The sequence below is a fragment of the Lineus longissimus genome, chromosome 2, assembly GCF_910592395.1.
Source record: "Lineus longissimus chromosome 2, tnLinLong1.2, whole genome shotgun sequence".
Lineage (NCBI taxonomy): Eukaryota > Metazoa > Nemertea > Pilidiophora > Heteronemertea > Lineidae > Lineus > Lineus longissimus.
This window is the reverse complement of record NC_088309.1, coordinates 20,677,722-20,698,794: the sequence shown is the minus strand read 5'-3', so window position 1 is coordinate 20,698,794 and position 21,073 is coordinate 20,677,722. Positions and strand designations below refer to the sequence as shown.

General features: G+C 42.6%; 1 protein-coding gene across 1 annotated transcript; it reads right to left on the bottom strand.

Moving 5' to 3' along the window:
- Positions 1-13,775: 13,775 nt before the first annotated feature.
- Positions 13,776-19,152, bottom strand: LOC135483751 (potassium voltage-gated channel subfamily C member 3-like). Its single transcript, XM_064764775.1, has 2 exons — positions 18,396-19,152; positions 13,776-15,477 (listed from the first exon to the last, which is right to left on the bottom strand). Exons 1-2 carry the CDS (start codon positions 18,897-18,899, stop codon positions 14,554-14,556), a joined length of 1,428 nt encoding a protein of 475 aa, XP_064620845.1. The 5' UTR covers positions 18,900-19,152; the 3' UTR covers positions 13,776-14,553.
- Positions 19,153-21,073: the final 1,921 nt, after the last annotated feature.

The following is a 21,073-nucleotide window of genomic DNA, read 5'->3' as shown; positions in this document are numbered from 1 at the left end:
GTTGTTACGTGAGCAAAGATACAGAAGTTACAACTACCAAAAAAGGCCTTCTCCCTGATGTTACAAGCTCATATTATCGACTTAAATGTGAAGGTAGGTTGGCCGACCGCCGAAATACGGGGTCATCCCTACACAATGTGTCCCGAGGAAAATCGAGAAAGTCTAGAAAGCCTTTCGTTTCACTTATGGAGGCCTCCGATTTGGTCGCAGTTCTAGAGACCTTTACAGAAAGTGCAGGACGTGTTATTTTCCTATTAAAACAAAAAAGGGACAAAACCCTTATTGATCACATCCTAGTGAATGCTTCGCTGATGGAATCGGCTAGTGACTGTGTTATACTGCAAGAAAATGGCATAAACACATCGGACCATTTACCCATCTGTGCAGTAGTAAAAATGTCCCACACTGGCGCCTCAGACAACACTACTGCTCGGGGATTTCTAGTTGTGCGCTACAATTGGGACCGGTGCATAAGAGACAACTTCTGTTGCATAACTGACTACAGAGCAATACTCGAAAGAAACCTCCCGCAGGTCGATACGTCAACTGCGCGTACGCACGCCGAAGTTGATGCACTGTATGAATCAGTAGTTCGCTCAATGGTCACCGCAGCTGACCTCTCCATTCCCAAACGGAGGAATTCGCGTAAGAAGTGCAGACCGAACTGGAATGAAAAACTCAAGCCTATCTATCAGCAAATGAAACAGGCACGCCACCTGTGGGTGCAAGCAGACAAACCCAGATCCGCGGACTCGGAGGAATTCAAACTGTACAAAGAGGCCAAACGGGCTTTCAGAGCGGCTCTGCGAAAGCAGAATGCCGACTTGGAGGCGAATTTCTATGCAGAACTTGACGAGCTTGCCGAGGTAGACCAGGACAAATTCTGGAGACTGCTAAAAAGCCGTAAACTCACGCCAAACAGGCCCCCTCCCCCTATGCGCTTCAAAGGGGAAATGTGTTATGACACTTCGGACATCGCGAATAAGTGGGCCGCATATTTTGAAGAGCTTTATTCTCCGAAATGCGACCTGAGATATGATGAAACGTTTAGGTGTGAAGTAGACAGGTCAGTGCAAGACATGGACGAAAGGTCAAAGCAGATACAGATAGACGGCCTCGACCACCCTTTCTCTTTTGAGGAAGTTACGCGCGCGCTTCGTGGACTTAAGTGTGGGAAAGCAGGAGGTCACGATTCCCTCACGAACGAACACATCAAATATGGAGGTCGCATCCTCCATACAACGCTCACAAATCTCCTTAACGTGATACTGACATCTGAGCATGTACCGGCCAGTGCCAAGAAAGGAGTTATCCACACTATACATAAGGGTGGGGGAAAGGATCGGGCCGAACCAGGGAGTTATCGTCCGATAACGTTGCTACCTGTTCTGTACAAAGTGTTAGAAAAACTGATGCTAGAGAAACTGAATCGATGGACGCAAGACAACAATATAGTTTTCCCTAATCGCCAGCAAAGTGCCTACCAAAAGAAGCGCAGTTGTGTATCCACTGCCTTCGTGCTCCAGGAAACAATCCGTCACAATCTCGAAAGGAACTCGAAAGTGTACGCGTGCTTCTTGGATACATCCAAAGCCTTCGATACCGTCTGGCATAACGGGCTCTTCTACAAGCTTTTTAATTTTGGGGTGCAAGGCAAGCTTTGGCGCTTGACCAAAAACTGCTATGTGGATGCTGAAAGTTGCGTGATTGTCAGTAATACTATGTCCCCGTGGTTTGCGCTAAAACAGTCTGTCAGACAAGGTGGTGTACTCTCAACCTGGTTGTACCTACTCTACATCAACGAACTTCTTGACAACCTTGATCAGTTAGATGTCGGTGCTAAAATCGAAGACGTGAACTGTGGATCGCCTTGCCACGCGGACGATCTCACCCTGGTATCGCTCTCAAAGTTTGGATTAGACGGCATGATGGGGTGCTGTGACCAGTATGCAATTAAGTGGAGATACGACTACAATGGACAAAAGTGCCTGATAATAGTATTCGGTGAAAGCGTGAGACAGTGGGAACGAGCGAAGCCACTCCGCAATTGGCACTTGGGTAACAAACCCGTCAGGGAAACAGATGTTTGTGTGCACCTTGGGGTATCCCAGGATAAGCATTCCAAGCCATTGAGGCAAGTAATAGCCGCCGCCCAGAAGCTGAAAAATACGTTAATGTGCATCCTAGGTCCGGGGATTCAACCTTCTGGTTTTAATCCAGCCTCGTCTTTCAAACTCTACTGCACCGTATGCCTCCCCCGAGCGCTCTACGGTAGTGAAATTTGGGACAATCTGTCTGCGCGCGAAACGATGATCCTCGAAAGGGCACACCGCTTTTGCTTGAAAAGGATGCAAGGATTTCCGAGAATGACTAGGACTTTAGTGGCTCAAGCAATGATCGGGAGCCATTGTATTCAATCTTCAGTGGACGCTAGACGTCTCCAGTTCCTTGGTCAACTTGTAGCTTTAAGTAAAGCGCCATGCAAACTCCCGTGGACGGTATTCAGACTCAGGTACCTATCCATGCAGGACAGAACTACACGCAGTAAGGAGTGCATTGGCTATGTTCCCTTGCTCAGGGACACGTTATATAAATATCATCTATCGGATTACTTAGAACTAGCCGCCACGGACCCAGCTCTTTTCCCTCACAAATCCGTCTGGAAATCGACTGTACGATTAGCCATAGAGACTCATGAAAATGTTAACTTCGTGTCCGCGTGTAACATGGACTGCGAACTAACCAGAATTCTGAACATTAAGAAAACGTTGGACTTTCCGTCCCTCCTCTGGCTGTCCGCCCAAAAGGACCCGAGGAGTAAACATAGATATGCTTTTTCTTGCAAAGCTGAACACATTTGTCATATTGCAAGAGCCTATATATTGCTCACATTGTAAAAGCGCATACACGGACACACCACGACATCTCTTCTGCGAGTGCTCGGGTCTCGCGGTAAAGCGAGACCTATTCTGGGAAAGAGCCGTAGACGAATGCTCCGTAGAGGTGTCCGCGGCACTGTGGAACATGAATGACAATGATCTAACAGAGACATTGCTAGGTAAGCAAATACCTGGCTGCGACCTAGAAGACAACATGTCATTGCTGCAAATTGCAGCGGAGTGCTGGTATTAACCAGCTCACTCAATTAATTACCAAATTACCTGTAAATAATGCACTCACTCCTCATACACTCTGTTAAATTTATTGTATACTAATTTGTATATCTTCTTCTGCATAGGAGGAATAAATAAATATATATATATATGGAGGCCTCCGATTTGGTCGCAGTTCTAGAGACCTTTACAGAAAGTGCAGGACGTGTTATTTTCCTATTAAAACAAAAAAGGGACAGGCAAACGAAAGTGGGCGAGCCCTCTTGCAAACAGGGTCCACAACACGACTCCTCCTTACGCATGTTTCCGAGTGAAATGGCCTGATATTGTCAGGATGATACTTCAGTACAAACATATTTCCCAAAAAATCAACGTTTTCATCGTCGTCTGCTGGAAGCTACTCGACAAACTACAACGGGGTGATTGGTTCATCTTCCACTTTCTTTTCTTCAGATTTTGCCTTTAAATATTTCAAAGTCTTGGGTCTCCGGGAGTACAAATGTGGTAAATTCACTTTGCGGTTAAAAAAATTACTCATGATTCATGCAAATCATTCATGTACGCCAGAAGAGGAATTCCGCAGCCACGGGACGACAGGGTCACCTTTTCATTGCGCCAACAGGTAAATGATATTTGGTCTCAAGACCAATCAGCGTGCTGCTTTTTTCGTCTCAGGATTACGGATGAAGTGTGCATGCGTGCACAGTTTCAAAATGGCGGCGAGCAGAACCAATGTCTGGGAGGGTTCATTGAAATCTCATAGAATGGTCCAAGCGGGGTAAGCATCACGGCCTATACATAGAGAGGACGAATTTTGCAATCATAGTAAAATGTCTATCCCTAATTTGCTGTTTGTTTTTCGAACATTTCAAGATTTGCCTCACGACATCGGAAAGGCACTGCAATGCTCTTTAAGATGAAAACGGGGGAGTGTTTGACTCAGCGTAATCCTACATGTATCACAACAGATGACTGAGACTACTAAAGCATAATAAACTGACTTTATCTTTCATGGAGGTCAGTCATTTATTAAGATCAAATCAACTTGTCATGTCCAAACCTATGCAACGGTCCCGGTCCGGCGAGCTATTGGAAAATCTTGCTACCGTTGCTACTTTCTCTTACGCATGGGGCTGGGACAAACTGGCATAGTAGAAACTAGCGATGATAGCTAGAAGTACATGTGATGACAACTCCTATTTCTAGTATCCTTGGCTGACTAGTCATTGTCGATATCATTCAGTAGCGCTGCAGAACGCAATGTTTTCACGTTCTGAATATAAACATGTTCACGGTGACTATAAAGAACGAATTTTAAAAGCATTGTCTCAACAATGTACTTTCTTTTTCGGAAAACGTGCCTCAGATATTACGGTAAATACACGTAGGAAATAGCTGGTTTTCCCATTGCTCATCTGTTTGCTAAGATTTTTTCGAAGGAAAATCACCGGCTGAATACCTTTTACGCGGGGAGCGTTCGAGTTAATGGTTTTGATTACTCCCGGAACCGTAAAGCTTAATCTTCACTGAAGAAGAAGATGATTATATTACATGATATTACATGCACATGAGTATGAGATCAGCTATTTTCCGCATTCAGATCCTTCGTTCATTAAGCTTTTTTGAAACACTGACAATGAGAAAATTACCAGCTGAATACCAATGAGGACGGCGATCTTGTTTAAAGGAAACCTGTATTGAAAGGCTTATGAGGTGGAGAGTTTTGAACGGCCATGTGAAATCTTGAGTCGGGAAGCGGTTCTCAATCGTAAATCTGGGGAAATTTCGAGGACACCAGACTGACGCACAGTACTCAACTTTTGTTTCATCCCATGAGATAACATCATCATTCAGCATGTACTATCAGTAACAAATAATCTAAATCAGAGCGCCATCGAAGATTCCGTCTGACGTCAAGCTATATGTATATAGTTACTTACCCTAGTTATATTCTTTTGTCTGCATCGTGATAGCACCTCTTTAACATTCTTTTACCACTAAATATTATTTCACAACTGAGGAGACGTACAACGAAGATTGAATATGTAGGCCTATATAAAATTGATTGGCTGGTTTTCCCTATAGTTCATAATTATGTTCACATGGTTTTTTCAAGAACCACTGACAATGAGAAACACCCAGGTGATATTCCCACGCAGCGAATGGTGACCACGATTAGCCAAGCGGTTTACTTCAAATACAGATGCCGGGAAGTTCAGACACTCTTCAGCATATTTGTCAAGTCAATTATAGTCGATGGTACTGTGTATTCAAGCGATCTCATTACAATATTGATTCAACTGTACAATTCATGTCTTCAACTTCCTATACACAAGCGAGGATATTGAGAGGTCAACGTACATTTCGGAAAGAGCGCAATTTCGAAACGTGTCCGTCGGTGAAACTGGGACTTCAATAAAAGGTAGGGATGGAACTTATCGAACGGGCTGCGATAGACTACAGTCTTAGGTGGCAATACACATGGCGTAAGCCTTGTATTTCGCTTACCAGTTCCAGTATTTTGGAGAGGTACTAAAAATACTGGTGTCATTATTTTGAAAAAGAGTGCGGCCCGAGTTTGGAATACAAGAATGCTTTCGAGAATTTCACCTTCTTTTTGGACAAAACAACATCAGTTTCATGCAAAATCGCAGGACGTCAATTCATTCTTTCTACACTGTGCCCCAGGAGAATAGTCTAATACATCTACTTATGGATCAGCGATATTTGGCTTTTCTCTCTGAAGCACCTTGTAGAAGGTCTATGTTTACCGGGCGTCCATTGGTCTCGCAAGAATTAATATTAATATTATAAGATTTAACTGATTTTTCAGAATATGGTCTTTATTAATTCTTGCTACTTGCTGTGTATTTGTAAGTTTAAGGAGCGACACATACTGTGCGCAATGACATCAATGTATTGTTCAAAAAGTATTTTCAATGTACAAGGGCAGTGCGCGATGTCATTTCGTCGCCGTTTTCCGGTCACGAACCGTCCAATCAATTTTTTGTTGTTGTTGATTGGCCAAACTTAATTGGTTGTATGTTCTAAACGACTTCATGTACAGGTCTACAAATTTGAGAGAAGAAATTTTCAAGTGGCGAATGACTGATGTCATTTCTCCATTTCAGCAAGAAAATGAGCCAATTCCTACAAGTCCTTTCCCTCGCAGTGATCTTGCTGTCCACCTCCAGAATCCATGCTGGATATATCGTAACAGAAGCAGCATGCAAGTTGGACAAAACGCGCCATGATAACTGCATAAGCTGCGGGGAGGTATTTGAACAGAAGAATAAAGACAAGACAATCTACAAAGAATGTTGTGAATACGAGAATACCTTCTACAAAGAACAGTGTAAACCTCTCATGGATCACTGGAAGGGTTAAATATAGCCGCAATTTTTATGCGAGGGTCGTAGAATAAAATCACTTTGTCTTGCTTGTAATTAAGTGTGTTTGTTAGTATATATGCTGGAGAAACAATACTGAAAGGCCAAATTTAAACCAATTTTAACGACACTTCCCAGTGTTTATTTCACATATCACTATGGGTATACATGCAAGGTTTCCACTGATTGCCCCGTCTGCCAATGCAACGGCTCCAGAATTGGCGTACAGTGACGACTCGGAGCATATAGTGCACATCTGAGGTCGAAACTCTAAATGGCAATTTTGTTCTTGCAATCTATGGTATTCCAAGTAATGCCACTGAGAATGCCACGAAATGAACCGAGGAACTGTACGCAGGTACCTTCCTCCATGCAATTCGTCCATACTAGCGTTTATTGCCCTATAACGGCGGTTCATTTATCAGCTGTCCCATCGGACCGTTTGTTTCGTAGGCATCGGGTGGTTTAGGGGCGACTGTAACTGGCGACTAGTGATATAAACATGACATTGTGTACGCGGATGTGGAAGATTATTGTGGCTGATATCCCGGACGATGGCCATGGCCATTCGAATCGCACAGCTGCCCATACATCGTATAGCTGCGAGGGCTATCGCTTCATGTCGTACATCAGTCGGCGGATGAGGAATGCGAATGTGACAACGTATACATGCACATATAAAATTAAGTCTCAATTAAGAGTGCGCCAAGTAAAAGGCATTTAGCTACAAAGTGCTCAAATAAATGGGTTTAGATACCTATTCCGTATTCAAACACTGGCATGTACAAAAATTATTCAGTCAAATATTCAAAGTTCAAACAGGGTTCAGCATAGGTCGCCACTCAAACAATACTTTTCAACAGTTATATTCAGTCACTAACGCATTCTCTTCAATTGAATTATAAAAACATAAAAGAATATCTCAAAATGTAGAATAAAGGATGGTGAAATCGGCCTCGAAATAAAGCGGTGTTGTGTTTCATTGTCTGTTTCCATACAGAGGGGGAAGATTCGAACAAAACATGCTAGACTGATAGTGATGGTTATGGTGAGATTGACAACAACCTTTTTGTCCCAATATCCATTTCAGTCGATTCACGTCAAGCCAGCTTTGGTATGTTACGTAGCTTGCTATTGATTAAGCTTAAAGTCTTTATTTGCCACAAATAAGATTGTTTGCGGGATGGCAAGAGAGTGAACACGCAGATACTAAAAATGCTCGTGTAATGTTTTTGAGTGTTTCCCCTCTCATCGTTCGGGAATGCCGAAATACGGTTTGCCACGTTTTTCTATAGTTCGCCTTTAATTGAAAATGAAAGGCATAGTCTGTATGGAAACACCAAAAGACGGAGATTTAAGAGTCGAGGAGACAACTTGTACAGTCATTGTTTGGTGGACCGTCCCTGCTTCTGTAATGGAACTGCAGCAGTATTGGAACGTCGTGTACTCATCCTCTTGTTTGTTCTGCGCAGCTGATCCCCAGAATGTTGTCTGTCATATTCAGAAAAGTTAAAAGTATTAGGTTAGAGACGAAACACGATGTTCATCATGTTGTCCAATAATAGACGCAAAAGACGCATTTTCGGCGGCGTAGGACGACAATGACGTTGATAATGGAGCCCATCACACCGGATGCCCGAGTCACAGTTATATCTTGAGCATGCCCGCTCTCGGCTTCATCTGTCAGATGAGGCACTGGCAAACTTGGAGTCATGTATATCGCGCATGCCCTCTCTCACCGACTTTATCCGTCAGATGAGGTAGTGGCATATCTCGCGCATGTCCGCTCGACTTCATCCGTGAAATATTGATATTATTTCATGCTCGTAACTTGGACATTTTTAAAAGCTCCTCGTATTATTGTGGAATAGCATCATGTTAAGGGAATGGTACATACTTGTTTTCGCAGAATACATCATACTCGTGGCAGGTAAATCAGGTAAAAATGTATACGTCATGTATCGTGCACGGCTGAAATTGATGCCGCGCCAGTCTATCAGAATATAGCACCGTGTCGTGTCATGGATGCGGACTAACAAGTCACAAATTCACGTTACTTTTTTTATTAAAGGACATTTCATCTGCCAAAGGGATCAAGCTAGTTTCGTTAAGTTTGGAGGCTACTATCTATTCGAAAACAATGAGAAGTGGTCTGGGTATTTGGACGAGCAGGCCTGCCTTCGATGGTGTGTAGAAGAGACATCGTTTTCCTGTCTCAGTGTCGATTACTCTGCAGAAAAAGAGAGCCCTAAAGATGGCGGTAGTCATAGTTGTTACATGAGCAAATATACAGAAGTTACAACTACCAAAAAAGGCCTTCTCCCTGATTCTGCACTCTCATATTATCGACTTAAATGTGAAGGTAGGTTGGCCGACCGCCGAAATACGGGGTCATCCCTACACGATGTGTCCCGAGGAAAATCGATAATGTCTAGAAAGCCTTTCGTTTAACTGATGGAGGCCTCCGATTTGGTCGCAGTTCTAGAGACCTTTACAGAAAGTGCATGACGTGTTATTTTCCAATTAAAACAAAAAAGGGACAGGCAAACGAAAGTGGGCGAGCCCTCTTGCAAACAGGGTCCACAACACGACTCCTCCTTACGCATGTTTCCGAGTGAAATGGCCTGGTCGTCTGGTAGAAGCCACTCGACAAACTACAACGGGGTGATTGGTTCATCTTCCACTTTCTTTTCTTCAGATTTTGCCTTTAAATATTTCAAAGTCTTGGGTCTCCGGGTGTACAAAAGTGGTAAATTCACTTTGCGGTTAAAAAAATTACTCATGATTCATGCAAATCATTCATGTACGCCAGAAGAGGAATTCCGCAGCCACGGGACGACAGGGTCACCTTTTCATTGCGCCAACAGGTAAATGATATTTGGTCTCAAGACCAATCAGCGTGCTGCTTTTTTCGTCTCAGGATCGGATGAAGTGTGCATGCGTGCACAGTTTCAAAATGGCGGCGAGCAGAACCAATGTCTGGGAGGGTTCATTGAAATCTCATAGAATGGTCCAAGCGGGGTAAGCATCACGGCCTATACATAGAGAGGACGAATTTTGCAATCATAGTAAAATGTCTATCCCTAATTTGCTGTTTGTTTTTCGAACATTTCAAGATTTGCCTCACGACATCGGAAAGGCACTGCAATGCTCTTTAAGATGAAAACGGGGGAGTGTTTGACTCAGCGTAATCCTACATGTATCACAACAGATGACTGAGACTATTGAAGCATTATAAACTGACTTTATCTTTCATGGAGGTCAGTCATTTATTAAGATCAAATCAACTTGTCATGTCCAAACCTATGCAACGGTCCCGGTCCGGCGAGCTATTGGAAAATCTTGCTACCGTTGCTACTTTCTCTTACGCATGGGGCTGGGACAAACTGGCATAGTAGAAACTAGCGATGATAGCTAGAAGTACATGTGGCGACAACTCCTATTTCTAGTATCCTTAATTGGCTGACTAGTTATTGTCGATATCATTCAGTAGCGCTGCAGAACGCAATGTTTCACGTTCTGAATATAAACATGTTCACGGTGACTATAAAGAACGAATTTTAAAAGCATTGTCTCAACAATGTACTTTCTTTTTCGGAAAACGTGCCTCAGATATTACGGTAAATACATGTAGGAAATAGCTGGTTTTCCCATTGCTCATCTGTTTGCTAAGATTTTTTCGAAACAGTGACTATTGGAAAATCACCGGCTGAATACCTTTTATGCGGGGAGCGTTGGAGTTAATGGTTTTGATTACTCCCGGAACCGTAAAGCTTAATCTTCACTGAAGAAGAAGATGATTATATTATATGATATTACATGTACATGTGTATGAGATCAGCTATTTTCCGCAGATCCTTCGTTCATTTAGCTTTTTTGAAACACTTACCAGCTGAATAGCCGATGAGACGGCGATCTTGTTTAAAGGAAACCTGTATTGAAAGGCTTATGAGGTGGAGAGTTTTGAACGCCATGTGAAATCTTGAGTCGGGAAGCGGTTCTCAATCGCAAATCTGGGGAAATTTCGAGGACACCAGACTGACGCACAGTACTCAACTTTTATTTCATCCCATGAGATAACACCATCATTCAGCATGTACTATCAGTAACAAATAATCTAAATCAGAGCGCCATCGAAGATTCCGTCTGACGTCAAGCTATATGTATGTAGTTACTTACCCTAGTTATATTCTTTTGTCTGCATCGAGATAGCACCTCTTTAACATTCTTTTACCACTAAATATTATTTCACAACTGAGGAGACGTACAACGAAGATTGAATATGTAGGCCTATATAAAATTGATTGGCTGGTTTTCCCTAGTTCATAATTATGTTCACATGGTTTTTTCAAGAACCACTGACAATGAGAAACACCCAGGTGATATTCCCACGCAGCGAATGGTGACCACGATTAGCCAAGCGGTTTACTTCATATACAGATGCCGGGAAGTTCACACACTCTTCAGCATATTTGTCAAGTCAATTATAGTCGATGGTACTGTGTATTCAAGCGATCTCATTACAATATTGATTCAACTGTACAATTCATGTCTTCAACTTCCTATACACAAGCGAGGATATTGAGAGGTCAACATACATTTCGGAAAGAGCGCAATTTTGAAACGCTCCGTCGGTGAAACTGGGACTTCAATAAAAGGTAGGGATGGAACGTATCGAACGGGCTGTGATAGACTACAGTCTCAGGTGGCAATACACATGGCGTAAGCCTTGTATTTCGCTTACCAGTTCCAGTATTTTGGAGAGGTACTAAAAATACTGGTGTCATTATTTTGAAAAAGAGTGCGGCCCGAGTTTGGAATACAAGGATGCTTTCGAGAATTTCACCTTCTTTTTGGACAAAACAACACCAGTTTCATGCAATATCGCAGGACGTCAATTCATTGTTTCTACACTGTGCCACAGGAGAATAGTCTAATACATCTATTTATGGGTCAGCGATATTTGGCTTTTCTCTCTGAAGCACCTCGTAGAAGGTCTATGTTTACCGGGCGTCCATTGGTCTCGCAAGAATTAATATTAATATTATAAGATTTAACTGATTTTTCAGAATATGGTCTTTATTCATTCTTGCTACTTGCTGTGTATTTGTAAGTTTAAGGAGCGACACATACTGTGCGCAATGACATCAATGTATTGTTCAAAAAGTATTTTCAATGTACAAGGGCAGTGTGCGATGTCATTTTGTCGCCGTTTTCCGGTCACGAACCGTCCAATCAATTTTTTGTTGTTGTTGATTGGCCAAACTTAATTGGTTGTATGTTCTAAACGACTTCATGTACAGGTCTACAAATTTGAGAGAAGAAATTTTCAAGTGGCGAATGACTGATGTCATTTCTCCATTTCAGCAAGAAAATGAGCCAATTCCTACAAGTCCTTTCCCTCGCAGTGATCTTGCTGTCCACCTCCAGAATCCATGCTGGATATATCGTAACAGAAGCAGCATGCAAGTTGGACAAAACGCGCCATGATAACTGCATAAGCTGCGGAGAGGTATTTGAACAGAAGAATAAAGACAAGACAATCTACAAAGAATGTTGTGAATACGAGAATACCTTCTACAAAGAACAGTGTAAACCTCTCATGGATCACTGGAAGGGTTAAATATAGCCGGCGCAATTTTTATGCGAGGGTCGTAGAATAAAATCACTTTGTCTTGCTTGTAATTAAGTGTGTTTGTTAGTATATATGCTGGAGAAACAATACTGAAAGGCCAAATTTAAACCAATTTTAACGACACTTCCCAGTGTTTATTTCACATATCACTATGGGTATACATGCAAGGTTTCCACTGATTGCCCCGTCTGCCAATGCAACGGCTCCAGAATTGGCGTACAGTGACGACTCGGAGCATATAGTGCACATCTGAGGTCGAAACTCTAAATGGCAATTTTGTTCTTGCAATCTATGATATTCCAAGTAATGCCACTGAGAATGCCACGAAATGAACCGAGGAACTGTACGCAGGTACCTTCCTCCATGCAATTCGTCCATACTAGCGTTTATTGCCCTATAACGGCGGTTCATTTATCAGCTGTCCCATCGGACCGTTTGTTTCGTAGGCATCGGGTGGTTTAGGGGCGACTGTAACTGGCGACTAGTGATATAAACATGACATTGTGTACGCGGATGTGGAAGATTATTGTGGCTGATATCCCGGACGATGGCCATGGCCATTCGAATCGCACAGCTGCCGACACATCGAATAGCTGCGAGGGCTATCGCTTCATGTCGTACATCAGTCGGCGGATGAGGGCTGAGGCATGACGTTATGCGAGAGGATAAGCGGTTTTCAACTTTCGCCTGGCCCGTGCTCGATCCATGCCGATTTTGGCAAATGGAAATCGAGATAAAATAGCTAAAAATAAGCTGACTACCACATTTTAATGTTTTGAGCAATGACTATTGCCATTCGTCTGCATATCATTTTTACATGATATCGACAAATCTATACTTTTGCGTCACGGATGACTGAGCAGTGATGCTTACTATATACACGTATACATGTACATGTACTATGCCGATTTATCAGCGGTGTGTGACAATCCTGAAGTCTCTGCCTCTTCGGAGGTGAGATACCGACGCACAACACCGATAAATCGGCTATATACAGAAATGACCTTTCACCTAGTTGAGACAAATCATCCACCAAAAGTCTATTGCAAAGCGCGTTAAGTTCCAGCAAGATCCTCCTGGCAGAATGTTTAACCAACAGCCGTTTCAATACAGCGGAGGGATCGACGTGGCTAATCTTATTCACTCTCATGAAGAGATGTTGCGAGAAAAAACCCCTCTGTATTAATGGTGCGGATTGACGAGGTTTAAATAAGAATACAACAATCCTTTGCTCGCCTTCATCGTATGCATCACAAGTAGCTGGCTGATAGTGCAATTGGCATACTTTTCCCGTCGTCTTATCTCCAATGTTAGACGCAGCAGACGTTGGCAGCGTAGATCGATACGTTTGGCTCTGGCATCGGCGCATGGCGAAGATGCGCGGACACAAATCATGGGACGTAGCTAGGAAAAATCATGAATGAGGACATGTCAGTCAAACCGCTAACCCCAAAAAAATCGCAATAGAAACTACTATTCGATAGTGTGGGGAATGACCGTGATCGGCGATGTTGATGTCACATTGTAAACATGTTAAAGGCTATTACCCACTCATAGCGGCCTTGGACACCCCGGGGACGCAAATGTTACATTTTTAACAACAAAGTTGACATTCATCTTTATTAGGAGTAACTAGAGGAACAGGCAGAGTCGAACAAAATAATAAGCATAAAAATATGAAATGCGCACGAACAAATTTTCTGCCGGAGCCCTGGGGTATAGGCAACTGCTAAAGATAACAAAAAGGCAACCAATGTACATTTAGCAATGCCCCATCACTACCTCTGCATTGCCTGCCTAGGTTTAGCATGCCTCCGACTTGCACGCTCATTATGTAGATAGGCAATGAAAAGACAATACCAGAGTTTCGAGTACGTTTTTAAGATCAGATCGATCTACGTTTGTATATTTTGTTTCATCAATGCATGCAGTTTAAAGCATGTAAACATTTACACGAGTGGCATTGATTTGTGGCCATGTGCATTCGAGATTATCATCAGCCCATTAAATTATGCAGACAAACTCCTGACTGCTGATACTGTAAATTGCACTCCGCATTTAAAAAACATATTTACATCATGCCGTGTTACCGTATCCTACCTAACTCGTGTGTTATTATTCACTCTACCAGCGAGCATTAATTAACTGACCACAACTGCTGATTGTTCCTGATGTTATTCTGTGATAAGTAGAAATAAATTGCACAGGTGACCGCATCGATGTCATCAATGTACACTAGCGAGATCAACGCCCTCACCCGGGCCCTCCTGCATGTATCGACCATGTGAACATGGGGCGAGGCGATTTGCACGGAATAATTGTAAACTGCGGGATCTGTGGAGAAGGGACTGCACTACAACGCGATCCGTACGCAAACCGCAGACGACGACTACATGTACATGTACATGTACAAGTACTACAGAAAATTCCTTCCTTCCTCGTGGTCATGATGGTTACCCACATGGCCGTTTTCCTCTCCAGTGAACGAATTAGTATAATCTAGTCGGTTCGTTTGGACTTCTTGTTTCGTTTCCTTCTTTGCCATCTGTTCGGAGTACGTTCTCCCATAATAATAGTACAGATTGAAATTGTTGCTTATTATGGGGATAGCTAAACCGGAGAGAAGCATGCCAGTTAGGGCGCACATGCCGCCGATTACATACCCGGGATAACTTGACGGAACAGCATCACCGTACCCCACTGTAGTCATCGTAATAATAGACCACCAAAACCCGTCGATTATGCTTGGAAAATCGCCATCTATGTGTAACTCGGCGTAGAAGATCATGGTAGAAAAAATCAGCATGCCGAATATAAAAAACATGATCAATGTTGCAAGTTCTTTTACGTTCTTTTTCACGACAAGTAAAAGAATCCGCAAACCTTTAAAGACTCCAGCGAGTTTGAAAATCCTGAAAATTCTCAGGGCTATAAAACCGGTGAGGACGTTCATCACGATCATGTATGCCAAGTCTTTGGGCGCCACTTCATAGGCAGCGTACATTGCCGTGAAAGTCCAGTAATTGGAAAAGGCAACAAAATCAATCCAGTTCAAGACACTTTTGAAGAAATCTTTTTTATACGGACATACCAAGAATTTGAAGACGAATTCGATTGTGAGGATACCGTTGATTGCCTGGTCCATTCGCACAATTATTGGATGCGGAACAGCGATGAAGGCACGTTTGAATTTATCCCCTGGGAGGAGTTCCGTGACTTTCTTCTCCACGCCGACCAAGGTGTCGTTGTGTGGGAATGGCTGGGTGAAGGCTGGATGACTGGTGCAGGCCAGTACGATGATAGAGGCAACTGTGAGCAGACCAGATATGATGGCCCAACCCTGAAACGAGAAGAGGTGAACTCTTTCATCAGTGGAGAACTTTCCGGAGTCGCAATTATTTAGATTATACCCTTAGTTGAACAGCATAGGTGAAACCCAAATTAAAGGTACCGCAGCTTACTCGACCCAACTGTAATACTTCAAAGGTATTCGACTTCAAGTTTGAAGTAAAGCACTCAACGAAATAATCAATGAAATGTACAAAGCACACATGCATAACATATACTAGTATCACGAGCAACTTAGCTCTGAGATTAGCTAGTACAATCAGCCCTTTTTTTCTAGTTTTGAAATATTCAATCGAATTATAAATCGGATTTAAAAAATGTATTAAGCGTAGCTTCAAGGTTAAACCCAGGTGTGCTCTATCTCATCACTTAAATATGCAGGAATTGGTCGACCATGTTCAAGTAAAAACACTTCATGGCAAACAGTCCGCGTTTTCCGATGTTTTAACCTGGGTACGTGTGTTCGCATTAAAACGTTTGCCAGCACTTTTACATGAAAGAGACTTGCCAGTCTTATCTGGCGGATTGAATTGTCCGATGGATGCTCGTCAATGCATAAAACGCAAGATGATATGGCCACCATGCAAACTATAGCTAAATTGGCATAAATCGATTAACGATGCTACGCCAGATACATGTACATGTATCATGAAAATGTACATCCATCCCAAAAGTCACTGGCGACCTTTTATCGGTCATCAAACAACACGAACTAGGGATAAAATTTTGATGAAATTATTTAAGCGCAGGAAAGAAACTTCAAGAGACTCGTATGGCAAGGAATGGCATGATTACCACAAATATTCCTGTATACATGTACATGGGCTTGAGAATTTCTCGCATCCTCATCATCGGCTCAACGGCTTGGTCGGAATTCTGTTTTCCCGATACTTTCAATGCCACAGAGCGTATTTTGGATGGCGGCTGCAGTGTGTATACCGACATACAAGTAGTTATATGTGAGCACTTGATGGACACAAGATGAAGAAGAAAATGAAGAAACTGAACTGAAAAAATAAAAATACACACCACCAGGACACCCTATGAAAAGGACGATCAACAATTGCGTGCAGGTTTTTTTTGTTAATGTGGCCTTATGTATGCAACCAACTGTCTGCGTGTAGAGCCGAGTGCTCTGACACTGACATCGATGATCGATAACATCTGAACTATCCCAGCGGCGTTGCATTTAAAATATTGAAAGATAAACTTTTGGATATCGAATATAGTGTTCTTTTATAGATCTCTTGATGCTGTCAATTCTCATTAAGAAGTCAGTCTCATTAAGAAGTAAGCGACAACCAGGATTTGTTTATACCTCTAATATTCAGTGATATGCCGCGCCTGACGAAGAGTGTCAAAAGGTAGATGTTTTCACGGCGCCCCTCTGACAGACAAGCTCGCCTTCGTTACATTACAAATAATTCTGAAACATCACAGAACCAACACGCGTATAGACAATGATACCAAATCGAATGTCATGATGTCTTTATGATACATTTCAATATTTGATCATTTTTGAGAGATTGCTTCATTACGATTTTGAATAGTTAGAATATACCTCCTCTATACAGGATACCCTTAGGCTATACATGTTACCGTTAGGGCATAGGTGCCCTGATCACAGAGGTCAAATTGAATAGAAATGGCCAATTCCGAAACAAAATGAGAGTTCTTAATGCAATGTTGGCCCAGCTTTGGTTTCCGCTAAGGGAGGTTCTTCTGTAGTTCCATTTGAAAGAAACTTGGAAAAAGCTTTAGCAAGATAAAACAGCAAACAAGATAGTCAATACTAAGAGTTTCATCGGCTCCATATATCAACTCAGTGTAAGGCGACCTCTACAGCCGCAGCAGAATAATTGAGTCAAAGGGAACCCAAAATATTCCCTAAACTGGTGACAGAGGTACGGAGGGATGGTGGACTAGAGTTGCTTGGTTGGCAATAATGAATCGAGCCCGGCGAACACAATAGAGCCATTGATTGGTTCATCGTATTCTAAGTCGTTACTTGATTATATTATTTACCTAATGTACCATCGTATGCAGCAGTCTCGCGGGTGGGATCTTTATCTACACCTCACACGTGAAGGCCCATTTTCATTCTTCTTCTTCCGTCGGTTACTCTAAGTTCCGCGAGAGATTTAGTACTTGGTGCTTTCATTTTTCTTTTGAACTCTGACCCTTTCTAAGGCTCAATTTGTTGTATACGAAGTTAACCTAAAGTTCCTAGGTTTCATTATCTACAACTAGATATTTCAACAAAATGACGAGACTCTCGTGATACTGTTAACAGGTTTCAATTAACTCACCTGGCACGCCATGCTTCTGTTCTAATAGCATCGTAGGCGTGTCAGCCTTTTAAGGATACATGATAATTACAGAACCATGAGTTTTTCCATCTTAAAGTGCACTGGATGCGTGTGGAGGCACTTCACGACAAAATTGATTTAAGGTATCGCTATTGTCTCAAATCTCGAGCAATGCCGGCGCATACAAATCGAAGCTGTGGTGCGGGCACTATAGCTGAGATCGATTTTTTTTGCCTCCAGTTTTTGCGCTTGACCACTTTACCAGCATTTTGGGACAAGAGAGAAGGGACATTTCCATTTTTTACAGTTTAGTGCGGGAACTGGTGTAATCGCTTAAGAATGACATTATTGGATCACAGTAAAATGCACTCCTTATTCTTTTGAAGTTTGTGTGTGGTATATCGTTGAGGATTTGGTTGATCTGACAAAAAGTGAACAACTTCCATGTTACTCCAAATTCAGAACATCAAAGCGATCATGGGCGGGTCATTTCTGAGTTTGATCGGTACAGACCAACGACCCCAATAAGTTTGCTCGGCAGCAAAGGTGACGAAAAACTACTGCTCGGCCATATTTTAACACCCAGTGAAGCGACACTCACCTCAGCCAATCTCGAATAGTTCGGAAATTCCAAAAACAGCCAACTCCGTAACACTGCTCTATTAAACCTTGACTTGCTCTGTTCAAGTAACTGCATACTGGCGTATTTCCCATGTTCCAGTTCCTTTCGTAACTGTCGTAGCGTCTCTTCCTCGCCCTCATGCTGCTGTAACTTCCGCAAACAACAAGGGGCAATGAATTTATCCGGGATCCCCCAATAGTCTAGTTCCTTTCGTACAGACAGCGGGCACATGCAGCAAGGCACATGAAACTCCCCGGTCCTGTAGCAGTCCAGAATGGCTCCAAATATCACCGGATTCCTGTCAAAATAATACGTCCCGCATGCGTGAACGAATTCACTTCTTTCAAGGTCTTTTGTTAGCCTCCATAACCTGGAGTTAGGTATTCTAAAAACCGTTGTTGTCATTGTACTAAAGGTTGTCCCACCAATATCCAGAACCAACCTCTGCTGCGCCATGTTCTTGCTGCTTCCGTGCATTACCATCCATTGGAAGAGCAATCGGCGGTAAAAGTAGCGAAATGAGTCGGAATCATGACTGTATATTGTTCTTGCTCATCATCAAAAGGTAGGTAAACATGTGCTGTTTTCATTAAATCCTCTGCAGAAGCTATTCAATAGTTTCAATCGTTATGTCCGTGCATCAAGGTTCACTGAAAAGTCAATCAGTGTCCGTATTTGGATCACGACATATATGTTGATATGTCCACAAAAACGTGGTATTGGTAAAATCTGCACTTTTTCATTAAGTCCGGAGCGTCAGATATTCAACATCAATCATGTCCCCGCATTACCGTCCATGGCAGAGCAATCAGCCTCGCAAACAGTAGTCTGTATTGGAATCACCTGCCGATGTGAGCGCGCTCGTCTGTAGGAATGTCAGTGTTGATAAAAACGCACTAGGGTATTCTTCTTAGTCGGTTTGAATAATGGGTAAGTATCCAAAATCGTCTGAAGCTAAATACTCAAAAAGGTGCTTGGCCATTAAGGCGGACCACGACGATGGGTTTACACTGTACACGGTCGTAAATGAACGAATCGCAAAGCGACAAGAGAGCGCCACAGCACACTTTCATCGACGTTCGTAAATCCAAACATCACCGCTGGTATGTACGGCAACACCAATCAAATCTCAGTACACTCCAAATGAAATCACACGATTTGACATAGTTTGACCCTATACCCATTACTTACATAACAGTGCTAGTATCGTTGCGACCTGTCTCTAAGGACAACGGATATCCCCCCATGAAATACAATTGGCCTATTACGTGTATATTCTAAAATTGTTATTTGCCTAATACAGGAACATTGTGCATTACGTACTAAATTATACGTTGCTTACACCGATGTTTTAGTCCCGGTTGCTATGGAATATCTATTTCGTGTTTTTCTGTTCAATACCAAATGATCATTCATGGTATTTTCTATCATCAGTAAAAAGACGACATCGTCAGGTCGCGCGATCACTATATAAAACTCAGAGTCCTGAAAACGCGCGTTCCCTGTCGATAATGTAAACACAATATTTGATACATGTAACGATGACTGGGCTTCCCTGAAAATATGATCACTGTCAACAGTAGTGCAGAATCAGTTATAAAACACGTATTACAGTGGCGTGATATTTCGTATTTCCGCCGACAGTGTAAAGCCAATAATAAAGCGCGTTCATGTAAATCAGAACCGTGATCAATGGTATTTCCCGTCACCGGTGTAAAGTCGATTTTGATATCCGGTACGTCTTTGCAACGGCCGTGATCACCGAATGGCACATGTATTTCCTTTCGACCATGCCGTGATATAAAGCCAATATCTCAAGGGGTTATCACTGTTTATTCATTTATGGCAATAGTACGTACATTCCCGTTAATTAGAGTTGTGATCATTGGTATCCGTTGTTGCAACTCAAGGTAGCCAAACCTCTTTGTGGGTCAACAGTGCACTGATCTTGCTATTCCTGAAATGCCCGAACGAAAAGGTGTCGTGAAGCCTTCTTCTCGGCAAGTGTTCGCCGACTGGTCATTCAATGCTGACAATCTAATCTTGCGGGTTTTCCATGAACGGTGAAACCTGTGATTATGCTAACACGAGCCACCCTGGAGAAGTTAAACTACCGATGCTAACCAAGTGATTGCACTCATTTCTTTAAAGTGGCGCACTCGATGATATTGAGCTAAGGAAGCTTAGTTTCAGAGTTTTGTTGCTAATAGCGAATTAACAAAGCAGATAACCTGTGGTACTATTTTTCTATCAAAACATGGCGGTTCACAGTTGAAAGTAATCAGAGCAGTAACCCGAGTCTGCAATGTGTATACGTAACCGGAACCGACTGCCGATCGTGGCGCTGATTTAAAGTCCTCAAAGAGGGGTATACACAGAGTAACCCGTAAACTCGTGAAATGTTCTGATGAACCAGTAGTCGGGATACCATCATAACTTAGCTACAGATCCATCGCCCGTCACAGCATATGCCATATAGCCATCCAGTCATCGTATTGATCCATTGGCCAGTGAGCGTACAAGACGGAGATCACCTCAAAGCCGTGATTGGCCCCATATCGTAACCGCCAATTAACTTCAAGTTATCCAACTAGCTTGCGATCGTTGAGAATCGTGCTTTGGACAGAATCAAAACATTTATCATTCTTTTCAGGGTC